General features: G+C 36.4%; 1 protein-coding gene and 1 long non-coding RNA gene across 5 annotated transcripts in view; one reads left to right on the top strand and one right to left on the bottom strand.

Moving 5' to 3' along the window:
• Positions 1 to 24,935, top strand: part of LOC127660706 (protein quaking-like) — a 130,755-nt gene that overhangs the window by 45,334 nt on the left and 60,486 nt on the right. For all 4 annotated transcript variants that reach the window (XM_052151081.1, XM_052151084.1, XM_052151082.1 and 1 more), the window contains exon 3: positions 24,443 to 24,559. In XM_052151081.1, the coding sequence (XP_052007041.1) occupies positions 24,443 to 24,559 (117 nt within the window). The remainder of the gene's footprint in view (positions 1 to 24,442; positions 24,560 to 24,935) is intronic.
• Positions 16,751 to 17,541, bottom strand: LOC127660710 (uncharacterized). Its single transcript, XR_007972671.1, has 3 exons — positions 17,437 to 17,541; positions 17,208 to 17,271; positions 16,751 to 16,894 (listed from the first exon to the last, which is right to left on the bottom strand). It is a non-coding gene; the product is annotated as an uncharacterized LOC127660710 (long non-coding RNA).

The following is a 24,935-nucleotide window of genomic DNA, read 5'->3' on the forward strand; positions in this document are numbered from 1 at the left end:
TTTCCAGAATGCACCATAAAAATCCCAGAGCATCGTTGCTCACTATGTTCACTTACTGGAAACGTTGTCATGTCTTCTGAAGTCTCTCGAGTCATTAGAGGATGAGCACAAGTGTAAAACTATGAAGTCAGTGCCTTAGTTTCTCTTTAAAAGAGATGTTGTTTGTATTTCATTCATAATGAACATGAAAGTGAAACTATCTTTTGAATATTAGAGTTGTTAGAAGGTTAAAAATACATTCCTTTATAATTGTATTCTTTTTTTTAATGTAATTTCAGTGTCTGAAAGATTTTGCATGTTAATGTGGGTGACATATTGAGTGCGTTTACATGCATTTTAAAAGTTCGATTTCAGACGGATTAAAGCAATAAAACGTCTTGTGTGCGAAAGGCTGTGATGAGTCTAAGGGATGTGTGCAAAGATTGTTTGAAAACACAATTTATTTTTGTAATTCCGTCTGCTAACACTAGGAGCGCAGAAATTACACACTTCACATTTAAACTCAATCGACAGCATTTGTGGAATAATGTTGATTACCACAAAAAAAAATATTTTGAAAATTTCATGTAAATGTGCTAGTCCGACAGAAATCGTACCAGTCTGGTTTTTCAAAATCGATCTAACGGACCTAGATAATGCGATTGTAAATCAGATCCAGTGTAGTAGATAAAATCATTTATAGATCGGTGCTCTTGTCAAGTGAATTTGCAGGGATATTTTAAATGGTTTTCTCCTATCCCTACTTGATATGCAACTAAGACACAATGTTAAAGCCTCACTCAGTATTGTTTTTATGTATGTTGAAGTGGGTTACATTAGCTTAAACTGACACCTAGTGGCCTGGATGCTGATCATTCAAGCACAGTAGTTTTCAGTTATCAATGCCATTGTATAAATTCACTATGCACAGTAAGCCAGGATTGATTTAAATCATGAAAGAAAATGTCCAATTACAGGGTGGTTACTGAGATTAAGCAAATAGTATTCAGCTGGTCATGTGATGCTAGCATGACTGCACCCATGAGCCGCCCCTGCCCCATGTAAAATAAAAGAGCTTTATGAGGATAAATATACGTCTGAACTCTTCATCTCACATGAGTGGTCATGATTGCATACATTTGTTCCAAAATTCCTTTTTTAATGAGGAAAAAAATACTGAGTGAACCTTTAAGTATTCCTGTCAGAGGTTGATCCCCTGGAAAAGTGTAAACACTGTGGTTCTGTGGCACTTTAAAAAATTGTTCTGGTTAAGCTTTTGTCATAGCAACATGACTGGTGTGAATTTGAGGTGGGGCTATCTGTTTATCGACCAATGGCAAATGGTGGTAGAGTGTTCAGGACACCTGTATGTCAGCAGTTATTATTTTTGATGTTCCGTTTGGTGATGCTAGTGGTGCAGAAATTACACATTTTTACCTTTAAGTCTTGCTGTAAGAGTATCTCTGGCGAGCCTGTAATCTCTCTATTTCCTGTATTGATGTTAAAACCACCTCGATCTCTCCCAGCAGACATCTGGTGGAGGGGGGAAATCATGATAATTGCACGCGACCCCCTCTGGACAGCCATTAACCATAAACTATTTGTCATTAAACATCACAGCTTCTCTTCAAGAGACAACTTCACAGAGATAACAATTACTACCTTCACATGATTGATAGAGGGTTGCAATGTTTCTGTGTTTGTGTACATGTTTGTCTATGTGTTTATGTGTGCCTGTATGTGTGATCTTACATATAAAACCCCAATTCTGAAAAAGTTGGGACAGTATGAAAAATACCAATGAAAACAAAAAGTAGTGATTTGTAAATAATATTCACCCTGTGCTATATTGAAAAAACTACAACTACACATTATATGATGTTTTACCTTGTGAATTTCATTGTCTTTTTTTTTATGTACAGTAATTTCAAATCAGATGATTGCAACTTGCTCCAAAAAGCTGAGACAAGGGCAATGTGAAACAGGTGAGGCAATTGTGTCATAGCATATAAGGAGCCTCCAAAACATCCTAGTCCTTCAAGAGCAAGGATCATTCGAGACTTGACAATTTGCAAACAGATGCTTCAGCAAATAATCCAGCACTTTAAGAACAATGTTTCCCCAAAGGCAAATTGGAAGGATTTTGGGCATTTCAAGTCAAGTGGTTGCATGCGCACCCTCTATAGTGCACAATATGGTTAAAAGATTCAAGGAATCTGGTCAAATCTCGGTGTGTAAAGGGCAAGACGAAAACCACTTCTGAATGCACGTGATCTCTGATCCCTCAGACGTCACTGTCTTAAAAAAACATCATTCATCTGTAATAGATATCATCAACATGGGTTTGGGATTACTTTAGCTAACTTTTGTTAGTCAACACCATTCACTGCTGCATCCACAGATGCACGTTTAGATTTTACTATGCAAAGCAGAAGCCCAACATCAACACTGTCCATTTGGCCGACTTCTCTGGGCTCATCTTCGATGCAAAGTAGAACAATGGAACCATGTTTTTTTGGTCAGATGAGTTTACATTTCAAATAGTTTTTGAAATACACAGTCATCCAGGCCAAAGAGGAAAAGGACCATCCAAGCTGTTATTAGCATCAAGTCCAAAAGCCAGTGTCTGTATGGGCCAGAGGTGTGTCAGTGCCAATGGCATGGGTAACTCGCACATCTGTGAGGGCACCATTAATGCAGACAGATATGTAAAAAATGTGGTGTAGCGTATGCCATCCAGCACCGTCTTTTCCAGGGACGTCCTGGCATTATCAGCAGGACAGCTCCAATTGAGAATGTGTGGTGCATTATGAAGCGCACAATAAGGCAATGAAGACCCCGTACAATTGTGCAGCTGATGACCTGCATAATGGATGAAATGGGAAAAATTCCACTTTTTGAACTTAACAAACTTCAGTGTCTTCAGTGCCTAATTGCTTAATAAATGTTAGTAAAAGAAATGGTGATGTTTCACAGTGGTAAACACTCGACTGTGCCAATTTTTTTGGAGAGTGTTGCAATCATCTGATTTGAAATTACTGCACATAAAAACAATATAAAAAATAATAATGAAATTCACATGGTAAAACATCATATAATGTCTAATTGTAGTGCTTCCAATATAGTAAAGGGGAATATAATTTACAAATCACAACTATTTTATTAGCATTTTTCATACTGTCACAACTTTTTTGGAATTGGGTTGTAGGTAGACCTTTGCAAGCATAGTGAATTTCTGTGTAATTCTCATGTAAATTTGACACATTTATGCAACATTTAGAACTGTCTGATATACCGTATCAAATATTTCAAATATATTCACAATGATTTTGATGGTTATGTAAAATCAAGCCCCGTTATGAATATTGCAATGATTGTAAAGCACTTTTTTTTTGGCCACTTAGTTTGCGTTAGACTAGTTTCACAATCCTTCCTTGACTTAAATCTCTAAATTAAACTTAGCAAAAACTGGCATTAGAGTTGGTCCATTTTCGTGAATTCGTTCAAACTATCCCTCAATGAATCAATTGAAAACTCTGATTCAACGCTTTGTTTGTATCATCACTTTAGAAAAAATTGTATTGTTATGTTGGTGCATATAAATATTGCATCTAAATATTGTTCATTTTTTTATCATTTTTTTTTTCAATGTGGAAGACAGTTCTCTTGCTCATCATAAAGGAGGAAGCCGGAACTGGGTTAACAACCAAAAATACTTTTAATTAAACACAACATAAAAGTGCTTTTTAGCATAGCCAAACATAAATGCACACAGCTATGTGTGCACCTCTCTCTTTCTCTCTTGATCTCTCTCACACTGATTGGTGTAACTCAGCACCAGGCTTCCATCCTCACGCCCCGGCCACGCCCTCCTACTCATCACAATCAAGCTATACATTCTCATTAATATGTGCATTTCCTGGGAATCAAACTTATGACCTAGTGTAGCTAGTGTCATGCTCAACCAATTGAATTAATATTCTGATTAATACATTCTTCAATGTGTTCATTACAGGGGTCATGAAATGCTCTTATAATTGTATTATCTTCTCTGAGGTTTTTTTCATTAAAAGTCATAATTTACTAATATATGATCATATTCATCCCTGTCTCTGGCCATCTGTCTGAAACAATCAGTTTTGGCCTAAGCGTTTCCTTAAAACTTCAATGTAAATGCCCACTGATATGATTGCCTAGCATCATAGAGCTCTTCAAATACAGCCATATTTGAAACTCAATAAGTTGAATGAACAAGAGAATGAACAAGCCCACAACATTATAAAACAAAATTTCAGGGTTTACATATAATGCACATCCAACACTTTGCAACACTTAACTGTTCATCTCAAGCACAACTGTTAACATTCAGCACCATAAACTATCAAACAGTCTTGACATTTGAAATATTCATGACTGGAACTGTTTACTTGTGATCTCATCCAAGTGTTTTTAACTGCCCCATCCTTCAATAACAGTTCCTTTGCAAAGCTTGAATAATATTATGACTAGTTCACAAGCAGTCCACACTAACATGAGCCAAAAAAAAAAAACACACATACATAGTCCAAAGCAGTAAACTAGGGAGTTAGATAGTGAGCAGTGTAAAGTGCCTGACATGCTCTCCAGTGCTCAGTGCCCCTGCTGGCTACCCATCAGAGTCACGTGCTGGCTGATGAGCGGCACATACTCGGATCTCGGTACTCTGTCTTTTGTGCACTCTGAACAGGCGCTCATAATGCGGCCTCCTTTTCAGTGTTGACACTGCGTTTTTTTAATGTGGCGTGAAATAAATGACAATGATCAAAGATGTCTGTCTAGTGCATGTTTATATACAAAAATAATTCAAAAGTGTTGGACCTAATCAAATATCTCCATCAAAATATCTTTGTGTTCAGCAGAAGGTAAAAGTCATACGAGTGTAAGATGGCATAAAGGCTGGTCACATATACCTTTGCTTGGTGAAGTTCTGTGGGCGAAATACAGTTATTTCAATGGAAATATGCACAATTGTGAATTCGCAAGATGGACTTCCGGTGGTGATAAATTTCACGTGGACTAAACTACTTTGACAGGCAATTTTGCTGCACAGATTGTACTCAGCTTCACGGAATATTCACAATGGAGAAGCATATCTTTTTACTTCACTCTCAAAGATTATAAAGAGCAGCAATTAAAAAGAGGCTTATTGGGTATTCATTTTTTACTGATTTCACACACGGCCCGCCCATGCCTTCTTCACCAGTGGAATTTTGCATTGGAAAGGTAAATGTGACCGCGCTTTGAGGGTGAGTATATGATGAAAACATAATTTTTTGGGTGAACTATTCCTCTAAAGCCTTTCAGAGCAAATTTATAAATATTGTGATATATATTAAATATTGTGATATAAAATAAAATAATATAAGAAAAACAAAACATTTAAGCCCACCAAAAGTGAAAATTGACATAAGAATGATTTAACAAACAATTTAAACAAAAATTCTTCGTAACTTAAATGAGACCCAATGTTTATACAAGAATCCACACGAATTCACCTCCCGAGCAGGGCTTAAAAATCTCTAATTATCTCATTGCAGGCTGTCGCTGATATTTCCAGGTCAGGGGCAGAATGACATGACAGATTTATAGATGAGGTAAAGTATGAAGGGAAGAGTGTGAAAGAAAGAGTGAGAAAGATAAGCAGCCTGGGATGAGCGGCGGTGATGAATGTGAGGGTATGATGAGGTCAGGGAATCGGGGCAGAGGAACAGCGGCCTGCCCTGACTGATAAAAGAGAGAGAGTGGCCTCACATACACCCCGAGCACCCCACACACACTTGTCTTCCAGACAGGCACGCAGCGGCACAGAAATTAATTTGCTCCTTCAAAATCGTGCTGTTTTGCCCCTCTCTCGGCAGCACGCACCCGTTCTGATTTGCTGAACACTGTTATTAGGCTGAGAAAGACAGTTGTCCTAGAAGAGCAGGGCAGCTCACTACTATTGTTGCCTTTCATTTTGTGTGTGTGTGTGTGTGTGTGTGTGTGTGTGTGTGTGAGAGAGAGGGAGATAATTTTAGAGAGAATATTCCAGGTCATGGAGGAAGAGCACTATAAGTACTCTGCTCAGGGTCTTGGCAGGGTAAATCACTTAAGTGTAGCTTAATTGGTAAAGCATGGCGCTAGCTATGTCAAGGTCATGGGTTCGAAACACTAAAAAAAAGTTTAACCTAAAGGCATGCTTCTGGTAGTAACATCTAAATGCTTTTAAATGAGCCTAAGCTGTACTGAACCCAGGACATTCCATTAACACATCATCAACACCCAAAAGTTTCATAAAAGTAGTCCATGTGACTTATGTGTCATATACCTAGTCTTCTGAAGTCATACGATCACTTTGTATGATGAACAGAATATAATGTAAATCGTTACTCAAGTTCATTAACTAAATATATAATTATTAAGGTCCATAAACAACATTGAAATACAGTTATGGTGTTATTATGTTATTCATTGATAACATCAAATGCATTTCACTGTAAATCAATTTGGAAAAAGATTTGGTTAAGTGTGTAAATCTAGATATTGCTCTGTGTTAGAGCTTGTAAAGCAAAGCTTGCTCAGAAGCCGTAATGATGTCTGTTTTGCAAGCAAATCGTTTACTCAAGTCTTTAAGTTCCTCTTAAAGAATCAGTCAACCTGGATCACTAAACGGCCTGACTGATTTATTCGCAAATTGATCTGAATCAAAACTAAATGAATAAACTTTATCTACTGACAAATCACAAATGACTGGAAATGTGTCACTCACTGTGATTGTTTCTTTTCATTCGAAGGTAAATCCATTAATAACTTTACATTATTATTGTTGTGTGTAAGGGAGATATTATACCGTAAAGAGAAGACTCCGAGATGTGGAGGAAGAATGTGGGTCTTTGTGGAGACAAAGCTTTTAATTGTTGAGTGCCGAACAGAGCTAGCATGGAGCAGTGAGTGAGCGAGTAAGCGTGTGTTGTCATTTATCATTTCTTGCAGGTTGTGCTTTTCTGGGTCATACTCATCCACAGTCAAGATGAGCAACTATCACTGATTATTAATCATTATAAACATGAGCTGCAAGATTGATTTCTCCTTGGCTCGTTTTGCTTGGCTTTTGTCATCCTTCAAGCAAGCATCCTAATGCAAGTGTGTACTGTGGCCCCAAAAAGTATATTAAGCTCCACTTAAAATGTTAATTAATTGCATTTGATAACAACATTTAAAAGCCAGATAATGCTAGATATCTCAGAACTAACTTCACTTTTCTTTTAGCCATTTTTTTTGCAGTTATGTTCAACTAACATCTGAAAACCAAAAAAGTGTCTTTTTTTTTTGCTTCATTCTTAACAGTCTATCATGTCTAGGAGAAACAACTGAGATATCAAAGAGATCTCATTTGTGATTTTTCTTTTCCTATTATTGGTAATACCCCCTGCAATTTTCCATGAATGTCCATTCATGACAGTTTTTGCTGTTTTTCCTCTCATACATAGAAGTCTGTCCTCTGGGTGTTTAACAATACATTATAGTTTCACCTTACCCAACCAGCAATTTGCCACTCCAAGACACTGCTATTTCAGGAAGACTGTTGTTTTCAGACAGCGAGAAGGTTTGAGATTGTCCATGTATATGTATGGATCTAAAGGGCAGTGTGTGTGTGTGTGTGTGTGTGTGTGTGTGTGTGTATGTGTGAGCGTGTATTTATCACTTTGTGGGGACCAAATGTCCCCATAAGGATAGTAAAACCCGAAATTTTTGACCTTGTGGGGACATTTTGTCGGTCCCCATGAGGAAAACAGCTTATAAATCAAACTAAATGATGTTTTTTGAAAATGTAAAAATGCAGAAAGTTTTCTGTGAGGGTTAGGTTTAGGGGTAGGGTTAGGTTTAGGGGATAGAATATAAAGTTTGTACAGTATAAAAACCATTATGTCTATGGAAAGTCCCCATAAAACATGGAAACACAACATGTGTGTGTGTGTGTGTGTGTGTGTGTGTGTGTGGGTGTTGTTCTGTCATTCAGCAGATCTGCCTGACTGCCCTTGCCCTCTCCAGGTGTCATTGTTTTAATTAAATATGTCTGATAGGATGGACCAATAACTCAGAACTGAATGAGGGTCTAATGAAAGAAAAACTACTGGATGTTAAATATTGGCAGTCGTACCTACAGCAGATGGTGTTAATTAGTATGACTTCATCTTCTATGCGCATCTGTGTGTGTGTGTGTGTGTGTGTGTGTGTGTGTGTGTGTGTGTGTGTGTGTGTGTGTGTGTGTGTGTGTGTGTGTGTGTGGGCGGGTTTGGGTGTTTTACGAGGACTTTTTTTTAGGTTACAAACTGGTATTTACAAGGGTATTATGCTATAAATGTGGTTTATTCCCATAATTCAAATTGCTTGAAAGTTTTTTTTTTGTGAGGGTTAGGTTTAGGGGCAAGGTACTATAGGGGATAGAATCTATAGTTCATACAGTATAACAAATCATTATGTCTATGGAGAGTCCTTATAAGGATAGCCACACCAACGTGTGTGTGCGAGCGAATATCTGAGCCTATCTTGCAGTATTGTAACTGTGTGAATTAACGTTTACATTTATGCATTTGGCAGACGCTTTTATCCAAAGCGACTTACAGAGCCCTTATTACAGGGACAATCCCCCCAGAGCAACCTGTAGTTAAGTGCCTTGCTCAAGGACACAATGGTGGTGGCTGTGGGGATCGAACCAGCAACCTTCTGATTACCAGTTCAGCGTTTTAGCCCACTACACCACCACCACTCACAATTAATGTTTTTTTTTTTTTAACAAACTTATTACAGAGTTGTTACTGTCATGGAAAACTTGGAAATATTAGGGAATTTTAAAATTGTGTATAACATAACAAATCTTACAAATAACAACAATTAATATTGTGAACATACATTTTTGTGGTTATGCTCTGCTCTAACATTTTTCATTGGCTACAAGTCCTCGCTACAAGTTCCTGTAGCTCAGCTGGTAGGGCATGGCGCTAGCGATGCCAAGGTCATGGGTTTGATTCCCAGGGAAAATGCCTAGTGTTAAAATGTAAATCTTAAATGTATTATTAATTAATTAATTATTACATTTTTTGTTATTTTGGATAAAAGCATTTGCTAAGTTGCTTGTTGTGACAGCTTGTGAGTAAAACTTCTAATCCAAAATACAGTTGTTGACTTATTTTCAATTGACAGCATATTTTTGAAAGTAATTAAGTTCGATACCAAATGAAGCAAATTAAATCAATAAAATTGAGCAAATATCAGGTTTCTGGATATGTTGCTAGTGTGTTTTTGTTCAGACATACTCAATTCACATTCAGACATACTCAATTCTGATTGGACAATCATGGCATCCAGTTGTCTGATATTTCTAAATAATGACCTCTTATCCTGGGATAAATTGATATTTCACCGTTCATCTGGTTATTGCGTGTCATCTTTCCTACTTATCATATCTGGAGGTTGAATTGAGCTGTTTCTGGAGTCTCTGTGTTCTTTCTATTCACATAAGAATATAATTTAAGCTTATATCAATATTTGATGTTTAATTGTTTACTTGTTAAGTAACCTTGTAATAAGCAGCTTTACATTGAGGTCCTCACCATCTTGTTGGGGTTTATTTCGCAATAATTACCAACTGACTAAAGAATTTCCCTTACATATAGATGGCTATGCGGTCTTTGGGTGATAACTCATGCATGAAGACTTTGCGTTATAAGTGGATGGTCAGGTTCTGATTTGAACAGATGGTTTCAATAAGGCCGGGCATTTCCCAGAATAAGGTTATGGACTCCAGCACCTCCTAACCTCACCATGTGAAAGTCTAAAATGTGCTAGTCTTCTCATTACTCTGATAATGAACAATAACATGCACACAGGGGAGAGGTGCAGCAGCGTTCTGGATCACCTCACAGCTAAAGAAGTTTAATTAGGGTTCATTAGGACATAATGAGTGCTCACAACACAACCACAGCCCTGAGCTTTATGGCCGCTGGGCACCTCGTTCCTCCCTCTCCGGCTGTAACTCCTGAAGGCTGCACTGCCGCTTGAACATGTGAACATCAGTCTGAATCAATGAGAGGCCAGACAAACACCATTGTAGTTACAATATGTCATCACTATTTTAGATAGACTATATAGGGGAGAACGGGGCTAGTTATCACATGGGGACGTTGTCACAGGGGATATATCTCAGTAACAATAAGATGTGGAGTCCAAAGTCCAATTGTGAAAATGGGTATTTTTCTCTCTCTCTATCTCTCTCTCTCTCTCTCTCTCTCTCTCTCTCTCTCTCTCTCTCTCTCTCTCTCTCTCTCTCTCTCTCTCTCTTTCTCTTTCTCTCTTGCAGAGGTTTTGTATGTTGGTTTCAAACACCTTGGTCAAAACCCTCTTAAATTAGAATATTTTTTGTGAATTTTATGCTCCGGATCACATTGGCATATATTAAAGAAAGGGTCACTTACTTAATGAAGGCATATGTTAACTGAAAGGATTACATGTGCTCTTAGGACAAAGGTATTTTTGTCACAGGTTATATCATGTTTTAAATGTCATACATTTATACATTTTACAATTACATTGCAATATTTGTAGGCCGAAACTGTTTTTTAATATTTTTGGGTGTTCCCTTCTCCAACATTTAGTTGTTACATTTAGTTGAGTCATTTTGTGCTTGTTAATTGTTTACTTCACATTTTTGCTGAAAAGCCAATTATAGGCTGTTTAATGCAGGTGTAGATATAAAGAGATATGAAGATTTGGTTTTGGTGGTTGTGATTTTGGGGACATGCTCTGCCTCTAAAATGTTTTAGCTCACAACACAACCTGCAACCACATGGCTCCATTTTGGTATGTAACACCCAATTTTCAAGATCCAATCAATTCTCACCATACATGTTATATTGTGGAAGTAAAATGGGTTGCAAACGTTGCATGTTGACTTTAATTATGTAATTACATTCACATGTGTCTGTTATTTTGAGGTAATACTTATACTGAGAACTCCATTAAGTTTCCTGAGCTTCTAAAGTGAAACCTATGAGTAACATAATTTTCCTCTGCTTTCAGTTAGTAGACAAAATCTTTAACCACCAGTCTTAACTTTAAACATTATAGCCTGCTTGATTATTTCAGGTCTAATGCTGTGTAAAAACCCCTGTTCTATTTTATTCATAAATCTAAACATCATATCAGTGGGCCTTTGCCACTCCAAATTTCCCCTCAATCTAGAAGTGTGTGAAAAGGTGGTGGATAAAGACAGCTTGACTTATCGGCCTCATCGGTGTATAGCTTACCTCAGCTCTTTAGTGCTCCAGAAACAAAAGCCACATAAAAAAGCATTGGGCTTTAATGGAATCTCTTATATCTGCTGTTCAAGGCCGGAGCCTATTTACTCAATCTGCACAGTGGAGATTAAGTGTGTTTTCCATCAACTACAATAAAATAGGCAGCGGGGACGTAATTAGGGCCGTTTAAGATGGCGCAAATGCAAGCCTGCCAGAGACTGCGAGTGATGGTATTATCTTATGAAGATAAACGAGTCTGCTCTGGTAATAGGCAAATTAATTATCGTGCAGCTTCTAATAACACTGCGCTCTGATTCTCTGCTGCAGGATGTCTTTTGTTTTCATTATTGTGCAGGACAAGGGGAGGGGATGTAGGGGGGACTTGTGATTATTTCAGAGAGGTCTAACCATGTGTGCCTCCATATCTACAACACTTGATCTCAAACGTTTTATCAAGGCTTCCTGTACTGATGATCTGGGAGTGCTATTGATTGACTGATTCCCTTGCGGTTGTCTAATTTCCATCTGTTGAGACTCTGTGTGTGTGTTTGTGTGCTAGTAGTGGGTTTGTGTCCACTCGAGTAGCTGCGTCCAAATTACTTAAACATTGTGTCATATACAAGACACCTGCTACTTGAATTAAACACATGCCAAATTATTTCAGTACAGTTGTGGTGATGTCAACTTGCATCTAAAACAGAAAATTGAATTGCTCAGACTGTTGCTCTTTCATAGCTCAGGAGCTATGTATCAACTTTGTCTCCTAACACAAAATAAAGGGAAAAAAAAGCTGCAAGCGGTGGTCATAGGCTCCAATCAGTTTAGAAAAGTAGAGAATGATTCAACTTTAAAAGAAATTAGAATAATAAGTTTCACACCATTCAAAAGTTTAGAGCTTTTTTGTTATAGCGCCAACTAGCATTGGAAATTATCAACATTTGGCATGTTTCTTCAGTGTGTCCTGTTGTCTATATGTGCCAAATGTTGATAAGTTTGAATGTTGTGCACCCAAGCTGCAGGTCAATTAGTCATTATGGACAGTGCTGGAAAATGTATCAAATAAATTAATCAAAATTCCTTTGATAAATGTTGTCAGTACCATCTCTAGATGATACCAAGTTTAATGCGAATCAGACAAACAACCTGAGACAATTAAAAATAAACTATATTTTTTAAAGAATTAAAAATGTCCAAACATTTGAGAGCTGTTTATTTACATTTTTATGTGAACTATTCCTTAACTCCAAGTTTCTCCAATGAGTTTGTCCCTTTAATAAGTGTACTTTCATTCACTTTGGATAAAAACGTCAGCTAAATTAAAATTAGTACGTTAATTACTAAGCATGCGATTACTTTCAGTTTTTAAGGTGGGATTCAAACCGAGGTCTCTACAGCCACAAGGGAAGGCAAACACGCTGGAGGTGATGTAAAAATGTCTAATAGTTGATGGCGCTTGTTAATAATAATATATAGCCGATGCTAGGGTATTGAAACTCTCGGAAGCAAATGCTGACTTCACTTGTGATCATTGTTGCTATTGCTCTAGAACAGAGGTTCTCAACGGGGGCATTCAAAGGATGCCAGGTGACGCTGAGAGCAAATTAGTAGAGAGGGGGGGCGTTAGGTTACAAATTGGGGGAGTTTATCACTCATAATAATCAAATCTATCATCAAGTTCCTCTTTGCATTAAAACATTTATCTACTGTAGACTTGGAATATACGGGTTGGTATACATTTGTACCGCAGTTCATCTGATTTTGAAGTCTAGTGACACATCTGAAGGATCTGGTTTAGCAGTGTCAAATACACAGGTGGAGGCACAACCTCTGCTAATGCACCTGTACAGCTCTGTAAGTGGATACGGCTCAATGGACAGAGCAGCGCGAGCTTTCTGAGAATCGGTGAGAAGCAAGGAGCGAGAAGCGGAAACCATTTGAATTCGGCAAAGAATTTTACATCATCACCCTCAAATTTACTATAATAACACTAACTGTACTTTAGGCAGAAATAGATTCATAAAACATATTATCATATCACTACTTCAGCTCTATTAAATTTATCATAGGCTACATTAGGGGAGTGAGGGAATATAATACATTTTTGTTTTTGTATTTTATTGTGTTTATATGTGTTTAGAGTATGTCTACTGTTTATAATTACAAAAATGCCATAGTTTAATTTTTTAGAAATCATGTTTCATCTAACCATGATAGTGAAGAAGATCCATGTTTCCATGTGCTTGCTTACTATGGTCTTGTTATGAATACCACTGTTCAAACAAACAAACAAACATATTAACAATAACACTTTTATTATTAGTTTCTATCTTCGCTTGTTGATTTTATAGGCCCCAGATATAGCCCTCCATCTGCTTGAATTCAATAAACGCTTGGTTTGCTCCCACATTCATGACGTGTAAGCCTGCTGAATTTATTAACAAAACTTTAAAATTATGCAATGCATCGAAGTTGCATATTAAAACTGTTTGCATGAATAATGCCATCTGTGAGAATGCTGCAAATTATCTCCATCACGGGACGGGAGGTGCTGTGAGTTTTGTTCACTTTATTTCCACATGGGTAACACGCATTGTGAATTTAACTGTGCAGGTTCATTAATATATATCCTTGTATTAAATAAACAAAGACGAAAGAGATTAAACCATAAATTAATGTGAGACACGTACACCTTGAACCTACAATTTTGTGTTTGTGTTAACTGCATTACCAAAATGCAATACAAACACATTCGATAAGAACACATTTGGTAGCATTATTTTGGGAACACAAGGGCATTTATTAGACTTATTTATGTTGATTATCATTGTCTTTTGTTACATCCCAGGGCATAATTATTATTGTTATTTGTATGATAATTGTACTTCTTACTGTGTATGGGTTTTGTCTGTATTGTGGCAGTGTTTTGTGGTGTTTTGCTCTCTCTCTCTTTTTCTTTCCTTCTCACTCGCTCTTCTCATTGCAAAGGTTAATGGACACCAGCTAACAATAGTTACCTTTGATTGCTGCCTTGCTCTGATTGGTTGCTGGACATAGAGCTTGAGGATAAAGCTGGAGAGTTAACTCACTTTGAGGAGGCCTTTTGTCTCCAGGCTGCTGAATTGGTTTTCGCCTCTCCCCAAGCAATTAGCAATTAGCAATTAGCAATTAGCAATTAGCAATTAGCAATTAGCAATTAGCAATTAGCAATTAGCAATTAGCAATTAGCGCTATTGTTGGTATATTAAGTGTTTCCTCAACTTATTGTAGTTGTTACCAGTTGTTATTGTACAACTTGTTGCTTATTGAAGTAACGTTGGTAAGTGTTAATTCTTTTTCACATTTTAAGATATTGATACTCATAGAGAATCCTTAGTTCATTGTTTATTTATTTTTGTTCTTTCTGGAAGCAATAGGGAGGATTTTTTTATTTTTAATTTAGACAGTGTTTCCATGGGTCTTAAAGTCTTAATTTGCACTTCTGCAAAATAAGGCTTTAAGAAGTTCTTAAATTGGAACAACATGTCTTTAATTCATAAGGTTATGCATTAAATGTTGTATGAGGGATTGCTTTATCGTTATGTTTCAGTAGGGTCACCAGATGTTTCGTGTTGAAGAGGTGTGTCCCGACAATTCTCTAAACCTTGTAATTATGTCCTGGTTTCAACTTGTAGGCTCGCTTTATTTTTCTTCTTCCATTTGATGTGCTAACTTTCCTTCTCACTATTGTTTTTGGTATCATTTGCAGAGAAAGAAACGATTTTGAAGCGTTGTACATTGATTTGACGATACTTTCATTCTAGTCTTTCTGCTTGCATGTATCTGGTTACCATGGCAATGACATCATACGCTTGGCGTTCTCTCTTTGTCATCCTGTCAGTCAGCAAAAGTAGAAATGCAGCAATAAAAAATGTGTTTTCAACAATGAGTTGAAAGGAGCCATTTCTGTGTGCAGTGCGTGAATGTGAAAGCGAGTATTTTTCTGTAATGCTCATTTCCACACGAGCACAGTGGTAAATCAGACAATGTCAAATTTAGACCGCTACACTGCACTTACGTAGTACAAGCGCTTATGTTCAGATGTGGGGGTTGTATTTTGAATTGTTTACAATGTTGTGAAGTCATTTCATAATTACACATGCAATATGACATCATATGGTTAGGATAGGCTAAATGGGATTTGTACATTTAAAAAAAAAAAAGCTAAAATGTGGTGAAATCACTGATCTATATATATAACTGGATAGCTCATAGAATTCTAAACTGCCAGCAGTAGGTGAAGCTACCGGAAGTGCTCTGGCGGCCATCTTACTATTCCCTACCGACAGAGGGCATCGCGGCATGTGCAGCGTTTAACCGCGAAACAACACTCACTTAAGGATGTGGCTAAAGTGCCCAGTGTAAAGTGTATGTATGTGTGTGTGTGTGTGTGTATATGTATGTATATATATATTACACACACATTAATTTACCTTTACTTAATGAATGCAAATGGATAATTCCATTTCTGGAACATGTACATACCAGCTTGTGAGCATTTAATTATTTCAACAATCCCCTAATATTTTAAATCATAATCAGAAATAGGTTTATTGACATATGCACACTCAAGGAAATCATACATATTTATTTGTTCGATAACAAAAGCTTCCAAGTACATAAAAAAATTGACTTAAAGAACAGGTGGAGCAACCAAATTAAGCACCAACTTAGTTGCAAACTAACTAGTAGTTACTGAAGCCTTGAACTTTATACCCCAACTTAAGACCTTACGCACAGCTATTTACTCAACCTCATGTCCTTCCAAACCTGTATGACTTTTTCTGTGGAACACAAAAGATGACATTTAAAAAAATGTTTTTGTCCATATAATGAAAGCCATTGGTGACCAAAACAAGCTATTTTGCTCACCATTTACTTTCATTATATGGAATACAAAATAAATTTTTGGGGGTTCTGCAAAAGAGTCACATGGATTTGGAAGGACATGAGGTTGAGTACATGATGACAGAATTTACATATTTGGGTCAACTTTTCTATTAATATTAAATGTTATAACTATCTGAAACACAGTAATTTTATGAGACTTATACTGCATGTTGTAAAAGTATCTTCATTGCAAATAAAAACAGACAGTATAATATTTTTTACTCTGTTAAAACAGCTCTTCATTGAAGCCAGGCTGACTCCTCATACAGCTTTTCCTCCTGTTGCAAACCAATTCCAATTTTATCTAGCATTCAGTGCGATGTTTATTGAAATCCAAACGGCAAATTTATCTTGTTTAACTTCAACAATATCCATGTGCACCTTTTCAGGGCTGGACTGGAAAGAGAAATCGGCCCGGGATTTGACATAACTGTCAAAAAGTTGTTGGGGGGTAGTGTTACGCTAACGCGGCGGCTCGTTTTAGATTATCGCGGCCGACACAGCGACCCGCTCGGTTCTCCGATGGCCAGTCCACCCTGATCGGCCCCAAAGTTTGTCGGTCCACCGGAAAAATGTCCGGTAGTCCAGATTACCAGTCCTGCCCTGCTCCTCGTCTATTCCAATTGATCACTTTATAAATGATGCCCGTGAGCTGGACCGTATTCAGGCCTGCACTGCAAAAAGTACAAATCACACACAGAGAATTAATGAAAGCCCACATTATATTTATCATATGTAACCGGTGTTGATCTGCAATTGGATATTCAACTTGACCAAAAAAGCTGACTTAGGAAAATAACCACATTGCATAACAGTATAACACACTAAGTTAACGTTAGCTGCATAGCTAATATTCATTTATCCTAAGAAAATAACCACAATGCACGTTCAACGTAAACAAAAGCTACAAAACATACTTATGTATTCAGAATAAAAACTTTAAAAACCTGCAAAAAATATGTTTGAAAATGTCTACTGATATCTTACCTCAGTTTCTTAAACTTGTTTCTATTGAAACACGTGCGCACGTGCGCCGCTGAACGTAATGCTGCTGCAATAAAGAGTAACATAACACGCTCACATTTAGAATAAGCGGGGGGGAATTAAAGTTAAAATAAATAATGAATTACATATTTAGGAAGATTGCATTGTGATACAGTGTATGCAGATATAAGTAATGTGTTTTAATGTGACTGGATGGGGACAAATTACTCACCAAAACAGACGATTTCCCATTGAGACACATAGGAGTACAGAATGTTAGGGAATACCAAGATGGCGGCGCAGTAGCTTCACTGTTGTGACGTCATGAGCTATCCAGTTATATATGTATAGATCAGTGGGTGAAATCATTAAACTAAATCTAAAATATACATATTCACAAACTATATAGCCTATACTGTTAAGTGCATAAGTTTGCATAACCCTTTTGTTTCCAAACCACTTTCAGAATGTATACAAATAGCATAAGCCTTTTTTTTTTTTTTTTTTTTTTTTTATGTAGTACTGCCCTTCAAAACTACATAACACAAAACGTACTCCTTTACACAAATCATACTGTTCAAATGTTTGCACCCCTTGGTTCTTATGTTGCTGCCTTGAGCATCAATAATTGTTTGCACCTTATGCAGTGATTGTGTATTAGTATTGTCAAACTCTGGACCTCATATATAGCCACTGTTAGGAAGAGCTCAATTGTGCAGAAGATGCAGGGAAACCAAATAATTTGACTGTAGTTGTGGTTTTTTCTTAAGAAAAGTGGATGTCTTCACTGCTCAGGACTAAGCAGGGATTCATGAACAGTTATTACACAAACAATCATTGAGAAAGCAACACACCATATTAGAAACCAAGGGCATGTAAACTAAACAGGATCATTTGTGTAAATTCAGTTGCTATTTTGTCGTGTGGAATGTATGTGAGGATGTGTTATGTCAAATAGCATCTTCGGGGAAGTACTAAATAAAAACAATGCCATATTTATGATCCATCATTTAAAAAACACAAAGGTTTTTTCTCACCAGTGTTGGGTGTAATCCAGTTACAAAGTATTTAGTTACTGTAATCGAATTATTTTTAAGATAAAAACGTAGGGTTATGCATTACAGTGACTGACTTTCAATCAATTTAATTACTTTCAAGTGCATTATAGGATTATGATTATTTCTAATATATTATTTATATAAAATACATATGGCCCTGTATTATGGCCCGTAACGAGTCAAGAAGAAGAAATGTGGGTTGCTGAGTGTATGACTTGTGTGTAACAATGGACAAGGAAGAAATATAGACAAGGGACTAAAAACAAAATGTTTTTCAAAAGTTTCGTAGCCTCCTTTCCAAAAGGTTACGGATAGAACGGTTAATGGTGTTATTTTAAAAATGATAGAACTCTGTGCTTAGAGGTGGGTGAAATTCCAATTATGTTGCCAGATCTTGCAAGAGAAACAAGCAACATGGGCTGGAAAAAAAGCCCAAAATAAGCCACTTGCCTTACAAAATTATCAAAAGCAATGTTTTTTTCTCTGTGGTGAATTTATCAGCATAGGAATCATAACAAGCAGATAATTAACAGTTAAATATAATTTTATTTAAGATCTGCTTCTGAGTCCAAGACCCAACCGCATCAAATCTGTATTAGTGCATCATATCTAACAATAATTCAGTGAAGACTTTTCTTCAATTGAAACAATTGAGATGTACTTTTAACCTCCTAATAATGTTTTCTTTGTATCTGGATTAGCTGTGCATGTAGATGTTGTAATTATATATAGTTGTTAAAAAGATCTTTATTAATTGACATCCACAATGGATAATTAGGCAAATAAATGTATGATGCATCAGTTTCCTTATGGATCAAAGCATGTTTCACTTTTTCAGGAAACATGAAGTGCTGCAGTTCCAAAAATATACTGTGATGAACCCTTTGGCCTTAAGTTTCGTGAAAAAAAATTATCGGAACAAAATGAACCGTTTATAACCCTTTCCAGCATTTAAAAATAATGTTTTAACTCCGTAACAATTGAAAATCACTTTGTTCTGGTTTTCCGTTACGTTATGTTAAAAATGTCGTGTTTCCGGTTTTCTTTCCTTGAACCGAATATAGTCCCTGATATAGAAATTATTTTAAGCTTGTTTAGTGGAAAAGTGTTTTAAAAAGTAACTTAAAGTATTTAGTAATGTGATTACTACTTAAATGAATTGATTAGTAGAGTAATCTGAAACTAAATAATGGTGACTTATCTTCCTGATAGATTTGCGGGACTTTCACCTGTTTGAAGGCTATATTGATTTTATTTTAACATATGAATTTGTATTTATATTCCCTGCAAAATGTGTGCTTGACATTTCGCATTTAGCTCGACACCTCCAGCCTTCAGAATAATGTAGTTATACATACAAATTAAAAATATGTTTCATACGGATATCAATATCTCAAATACCAGGAGAAACCACAGTAACAACATATTCCACAGATAATGTAGCCTAAACATTCAGCTTCATCTGGTAAGAAAAAAAATTATAAAATAATATTTTTGTAATAATTGTTGTATTATAATAATAATAATAATAATAATGATTATTATTATTATTAGGCTATTATTATGAAAAGGCATATTTTATTAATAGAAACTATAAATGTGGATAATTTTGTCATATGTACAGATAATGGCTTCGCTGCACACCTCTACGAGTGAGGTTTGATTTTGTTTGCTTCTTTGCCTAAGAGCTATAACAAAAATATGATGATTATGAAAATGTATATTGGATGATGGCATTTACAAAAATTATTCTAATTTAACATTGTGTTGAACAAGGTGTTTGAAACCAACATACAAAACCTTTGTAACCTTTGACTTTGGACTCTTATCTCATTTTAACTCTTTGTTACTAAGATATACCCCTTGTGACATCTTCCCCATGTAAGAACTAGCCATGGTCTCCCTAATCTAATACTGTATCTAATATAATGATAACATATTGTAACTGCATTATATTTGTTTGGCCTCCCATTGATCCAGACTGATGTTCATGTGTCCTTGTGGTCAAGCAGCCATCAGGAGTGACATCCTGAGATAGGAACAATTTGTGAAATCTTTTGTGAAAGATTTGGCTCTTGTGACAACTTCCCCATATGACAACAAGCCTTGGTCAACAAAACAACCCCACCTTTTGACTGTCTAATTAAATCCTGATGGATAAAACCAAGTCTCACCACACATTATTTTTCAGGTGAATGGTCTGTTGCATTCAAATATTGGGGTTTCTTTGGTAATAGAAAACCTAGAAATATTGGGGAATCACATGACGCCTGTTAAATATGTTGCGAATGTTGTTTCGTCTTGTTCTTAACAGTAGCTTCAGATTTAGGGGACATATGACAACTGCCAACTGTTTATTTAGCTGCTTTTCCACAATTTAACACATTATATTTATTATTAAATGTTTAAAACATGAGAAGTATTCAAACTTTACATTTTATATATTCACATAAAGGATCATCTCAAATGGCAATACGTGAAGGACATTGAAACAGATCTTTCCCATCAGAGGATCGTTGTAAACATCTCTGAACCCTGACAGCTGAATAAAGTTGAATTTTTCTGCTCTGTCCGTATTTTTTTTAAGTGCTCTCACCAGGCTGAGCATCACATAATCCAGACGGAGAGCAGGGGTCGCCCGGCCGTCCGTGATATGCTACGGAGAGCTGTGTGTGTAATCCCGACAGATGTGTGAATACAGCAGGGACTCCGCCGATGTGTAATTTGTGCCTGCCAGTGTCAGAGTGAAGCCGTTCCTTCTGGAGTCTCTCGCACTGATTACTCAATCTCCAAGGGCACCTTGTAAATTCGTCTGTGCAAGCCCAATGAAAAGCCTTTGATTTGAAATAACCAGCTCTTTCCAATCACATTGCGACAATGACTCTGAACATACACGACCTTACCTGCATCCGAAATGGCTTGTAAGTTCAGTTTGTTTTCTTATCATATCTCGTTTTGCTAGTAATAATGCTTCTATACACATGAACTCTCCCTAATGTCATAAAATAGCCTTGATGATTAAAGGGATAGTTCACCCAAAAAATAAAAATTCTGACATCATTTTCACACCCTCATGTTGCTTCAGACCTGATTGACTTTCTTTATATTTTGGAACACAATAGGAGTTAGTCTCAGTCACCTTTCCCTTTTTTTTTTCTCTCTTTTTTTCCACACAAGTGAATTGTGACTGTGGCTAACATCTGCCTGACAGTGAGTAAATGATAACAGAATTTTCATTTTTGGGTGAACTGTCCCTTAAAATGTTAGCAAATTTCTATTTGGCTGTGATGAACAATCGTTGACTTGTTTTGTTGTCCTTCAATCTGATGTGGAGGTAACATTTTTAATAAGTTCATCATCATCGTGACATTTGTTCCTTTGTGTGTGTTGCATGGAAGAGAAGACGCCCTTTGCGGCAATGCCAGGTGGCGTCTTCATAATGTGACAACTGACAAAGTGCAAGATCAGCCTTTCATTCAGCACACTGTGCTATTTATATATGTCATTTAAATTTGTATGCATGTGATGTGATGGAAGTGGCAGCTTTTCAGGTGATGTTACTATTGATAAGCATTAAGTGATCTTGGCTGTGTTCACTAAAATAAATTCTGATTTAGACGTGCTCTTTTTCTATGTAATTTAAATTTGAATTATTGGCTTGTAAACGGTACCATATGTTCATCATAATGAGTTTATTAATTATAGAATCATGGGCGACAATCATCCCTTATTAACCGCTTTCCTGATGCACCTGTAGTTTGAATATTACTGATATTCACTAAGTTTTGTATTTTAGTTTGTTTTAATTGTTTGTAAATAGTTATTATTTTGTTTGTATGTGTGGACATTTTTTTGTTTTAGTTTAGTTTTCAATTCTTCACTTACAGCACTACAAATTGTCACCATACAACACTTCATCAGAAAATGCAACACGCAAACTAAGATCTTTTTAATGTTTTTTTTTTACATAATATACTTGTAGTGTATGTGCAGTTTAATTAAATTAGAACCTCTAAGGTTGATTGCAAATTTGGCTAAAATCTGATTATGAAATAGTTTAGTTTAATTACATTTTATTCAAAAAGTAGTGTAACACATTACAATTTAAATTCTTGTTATTACAATTACTGGCTTTCAATTAAAATAATTACTTTCAAGTACATTACTTGAGTTACAAAAGTAACTCAACAAAAGTAAAGTAATTAGTAATGTGATATAATTTCAATAAACTAATTAGTAATGTAATCTGATTACAATTTTAGAGAAGTAATTGGTAATTTGTAGTGGATTACTTATTTTATGTAACTTACCCAAAACTTGTTGTCATTTCTATTTTATGTAACAAGAATATATATTTCAATAACTAGATTTCATCTTTATATTAGTTTTCTATAAACACGCAGATTTAAACACACACGCAAATTTACTTGTAATGTTAGGACGAGCACATGCATACAAATGTAATGCACGCCCTGATGCTTTTTGCCTCCAAGTAAAATTTAATTGCTTCTTTTCATTCATACCCGCAAGAGCACTTAGACAGGGTTGAAGGGTGGCAAAAAAATTTAATAAATGCACAAACACTCTCACATTGACTGTGCTTTACCAGTAGTCGATTATGCATGGAGCCAGTCATGTGAAAGGAGCGTAGTGTCAAAATACCAAACACATTGATAAAGCAGACCCAGGCTTATTGATTAGAGCAGTGTAGTTTGCAGTGTAAAATGGGATTTTATAGAACACAAGGCTGCATGCATTGAGTTTCAGCTTCAAAACAAACCTCTGTCACACATCATACCCACTTTTTTAGAATGGAGTTTCCCAGAGGAGAAAGAACTGCTAATGGCTATAATACATTCTGACCCCCATGTACTCAAAGTTGGTCTGATATTGTCTGAAAAAGCAACTCACACATACATTCACCTGTCAGTTTTCCAGTACGATAGGGCACCGCCCGGGCCAGAGGCTTTGACTGACAGCCATTGTGTTATCTTGTCAGTGAAGATCCAGAGGAGGTTGTGGCGTAATAGCTGCTGCTCTCTTCACATTGTCAAATCCCCAGCAGATAAGCTTCATGATGACACTTAAGCAGCCTGCTCAAGGAAATCTCATTCTTACATTTGTGCTGAATTATGTTCAGAGACCTTAAAAGGATGAGACGGGCCACTCATATACATATGAATGGGAGAAATCGTAACACTAAACAATCGCCCCGCCTTCCAGTTTCAACAGCGAATGACCTTTATGATAGATGCATCACAATGCTGGAACTCCTGCCTTACAGTTTAGAGAGCCAATCACCTGCTTGTTTACTTGAGAATGCGCATAATTAGCCTTAGCGGATGTTATTTTTATTTATTTATTTGAACTAAATAAAAGCTACATTTAGTGATAACTTAGAGTGCAGCTCATGCTCTTTCCTTTAAAAATTCGATTTTGAGTGTCACTACCTTTGTGTTTTGTGTATGCTACTGTTGGTTGACAATTTAGATTTTTTATATATGCATGTGGCAAGATGTGGGCTTCTATTTCTGCAGAGATTCTCCCTTTAAAACATTGATTGCATGGTAACATCTCATGATATCATTTTAGAGTGTGTCGGTATGATGCAAGGCTGCGATGAGGAAGGATGATTGTGATTGACATGCAGATTTAAGTGCCTTCTCTAAAATAAAATACATGACTAAATAAATACATAAATGCATATAATATTAATCTCTCTTGCTCTTAATCCTCTTATTGTCTGCCAATGATTATCCCTCAGTGTGCCAATGGTGGCATGCGTACCTTCACAGTGTAACTGTGTTTTTAGAATCAAAAGATGACACAAATTTTATCGTTTTTACAAGAAAATCTGGTATAATCCTTACAACTAGCTTAATGCTGTGTTTACACCATACCAGAATTATTTGAATTAGGAGATGACAATTTACAGATTCTACTCAGAGCAATTCTGGATGAAAATCATTTACTCATCCTCACGTGGTTCCATACCTGTATGACTTTCTTTCTTCTGCTGATCACAACTTAAAAGTTCATACATCCTCTAAAATTTATATTTTCCGAAAAATAAAATGTAAACGCATATTAAAGTGTATAGCTGTCTTTACTCTCTCCATCTGGACACAGATGCAGTGATAGAGATGTGTACTGATTGCTGTGTGTGTTTGTGTGTTGCAGTTTAATTTTGTGGGCCGGATCTTGGGCCCACGGGGGCTCACAGCCAAACAGCTGGAAGCAGAGACAGGATGTAAGATCATGGTGAGAGGGAAAGGCTCCATGAGGGACAAAAAGAAGGTAATTGTTTTTGTTCGAATTTTATTCCAAAGTTTTGTAATGTGTGTTCACTTCCTGCTTCCTGGTTGTTGTTGTTTCTTGTCTCTGCCCTTTACTGCTGGTGTGTGTTTACCTGTGTCTTGTTACCTCATTAGCCATTTGTGTATTTATACTACTTAGGTCTGCCTTACTGTTTGTCAAGTGTTGTCCATGTAACCTGGTTCTTTTAAAAAATTCATGAACAATCAAGGGCAGAAAACTTACATTTACATTGAAACACCAACTGCACACAGATGGAGGAAGCTGATTGGCTGATTTCATGCACATTCTTTAAACTTCCATATGCTTTAACATATTGCTATTTCTTCAACATTCACTTAATATTTATTCCGTCAGC

This window comes from Xyrauchen texanus, chromosome 20 (genome assembly GCF_025860055.1).
Source record: "Xyrauchen texanus isolate HMW12.3.18 chromosome 20, RBS_HiC_50CHRs, whole genome shotgun sequence".
Taxonomy (NCBI): Eukaryota; Metazoa; Chordata; class Actinopteri; order Cypriniformes; family Catostomidae; genus Xyrauchen; species Xyrauchen texanus.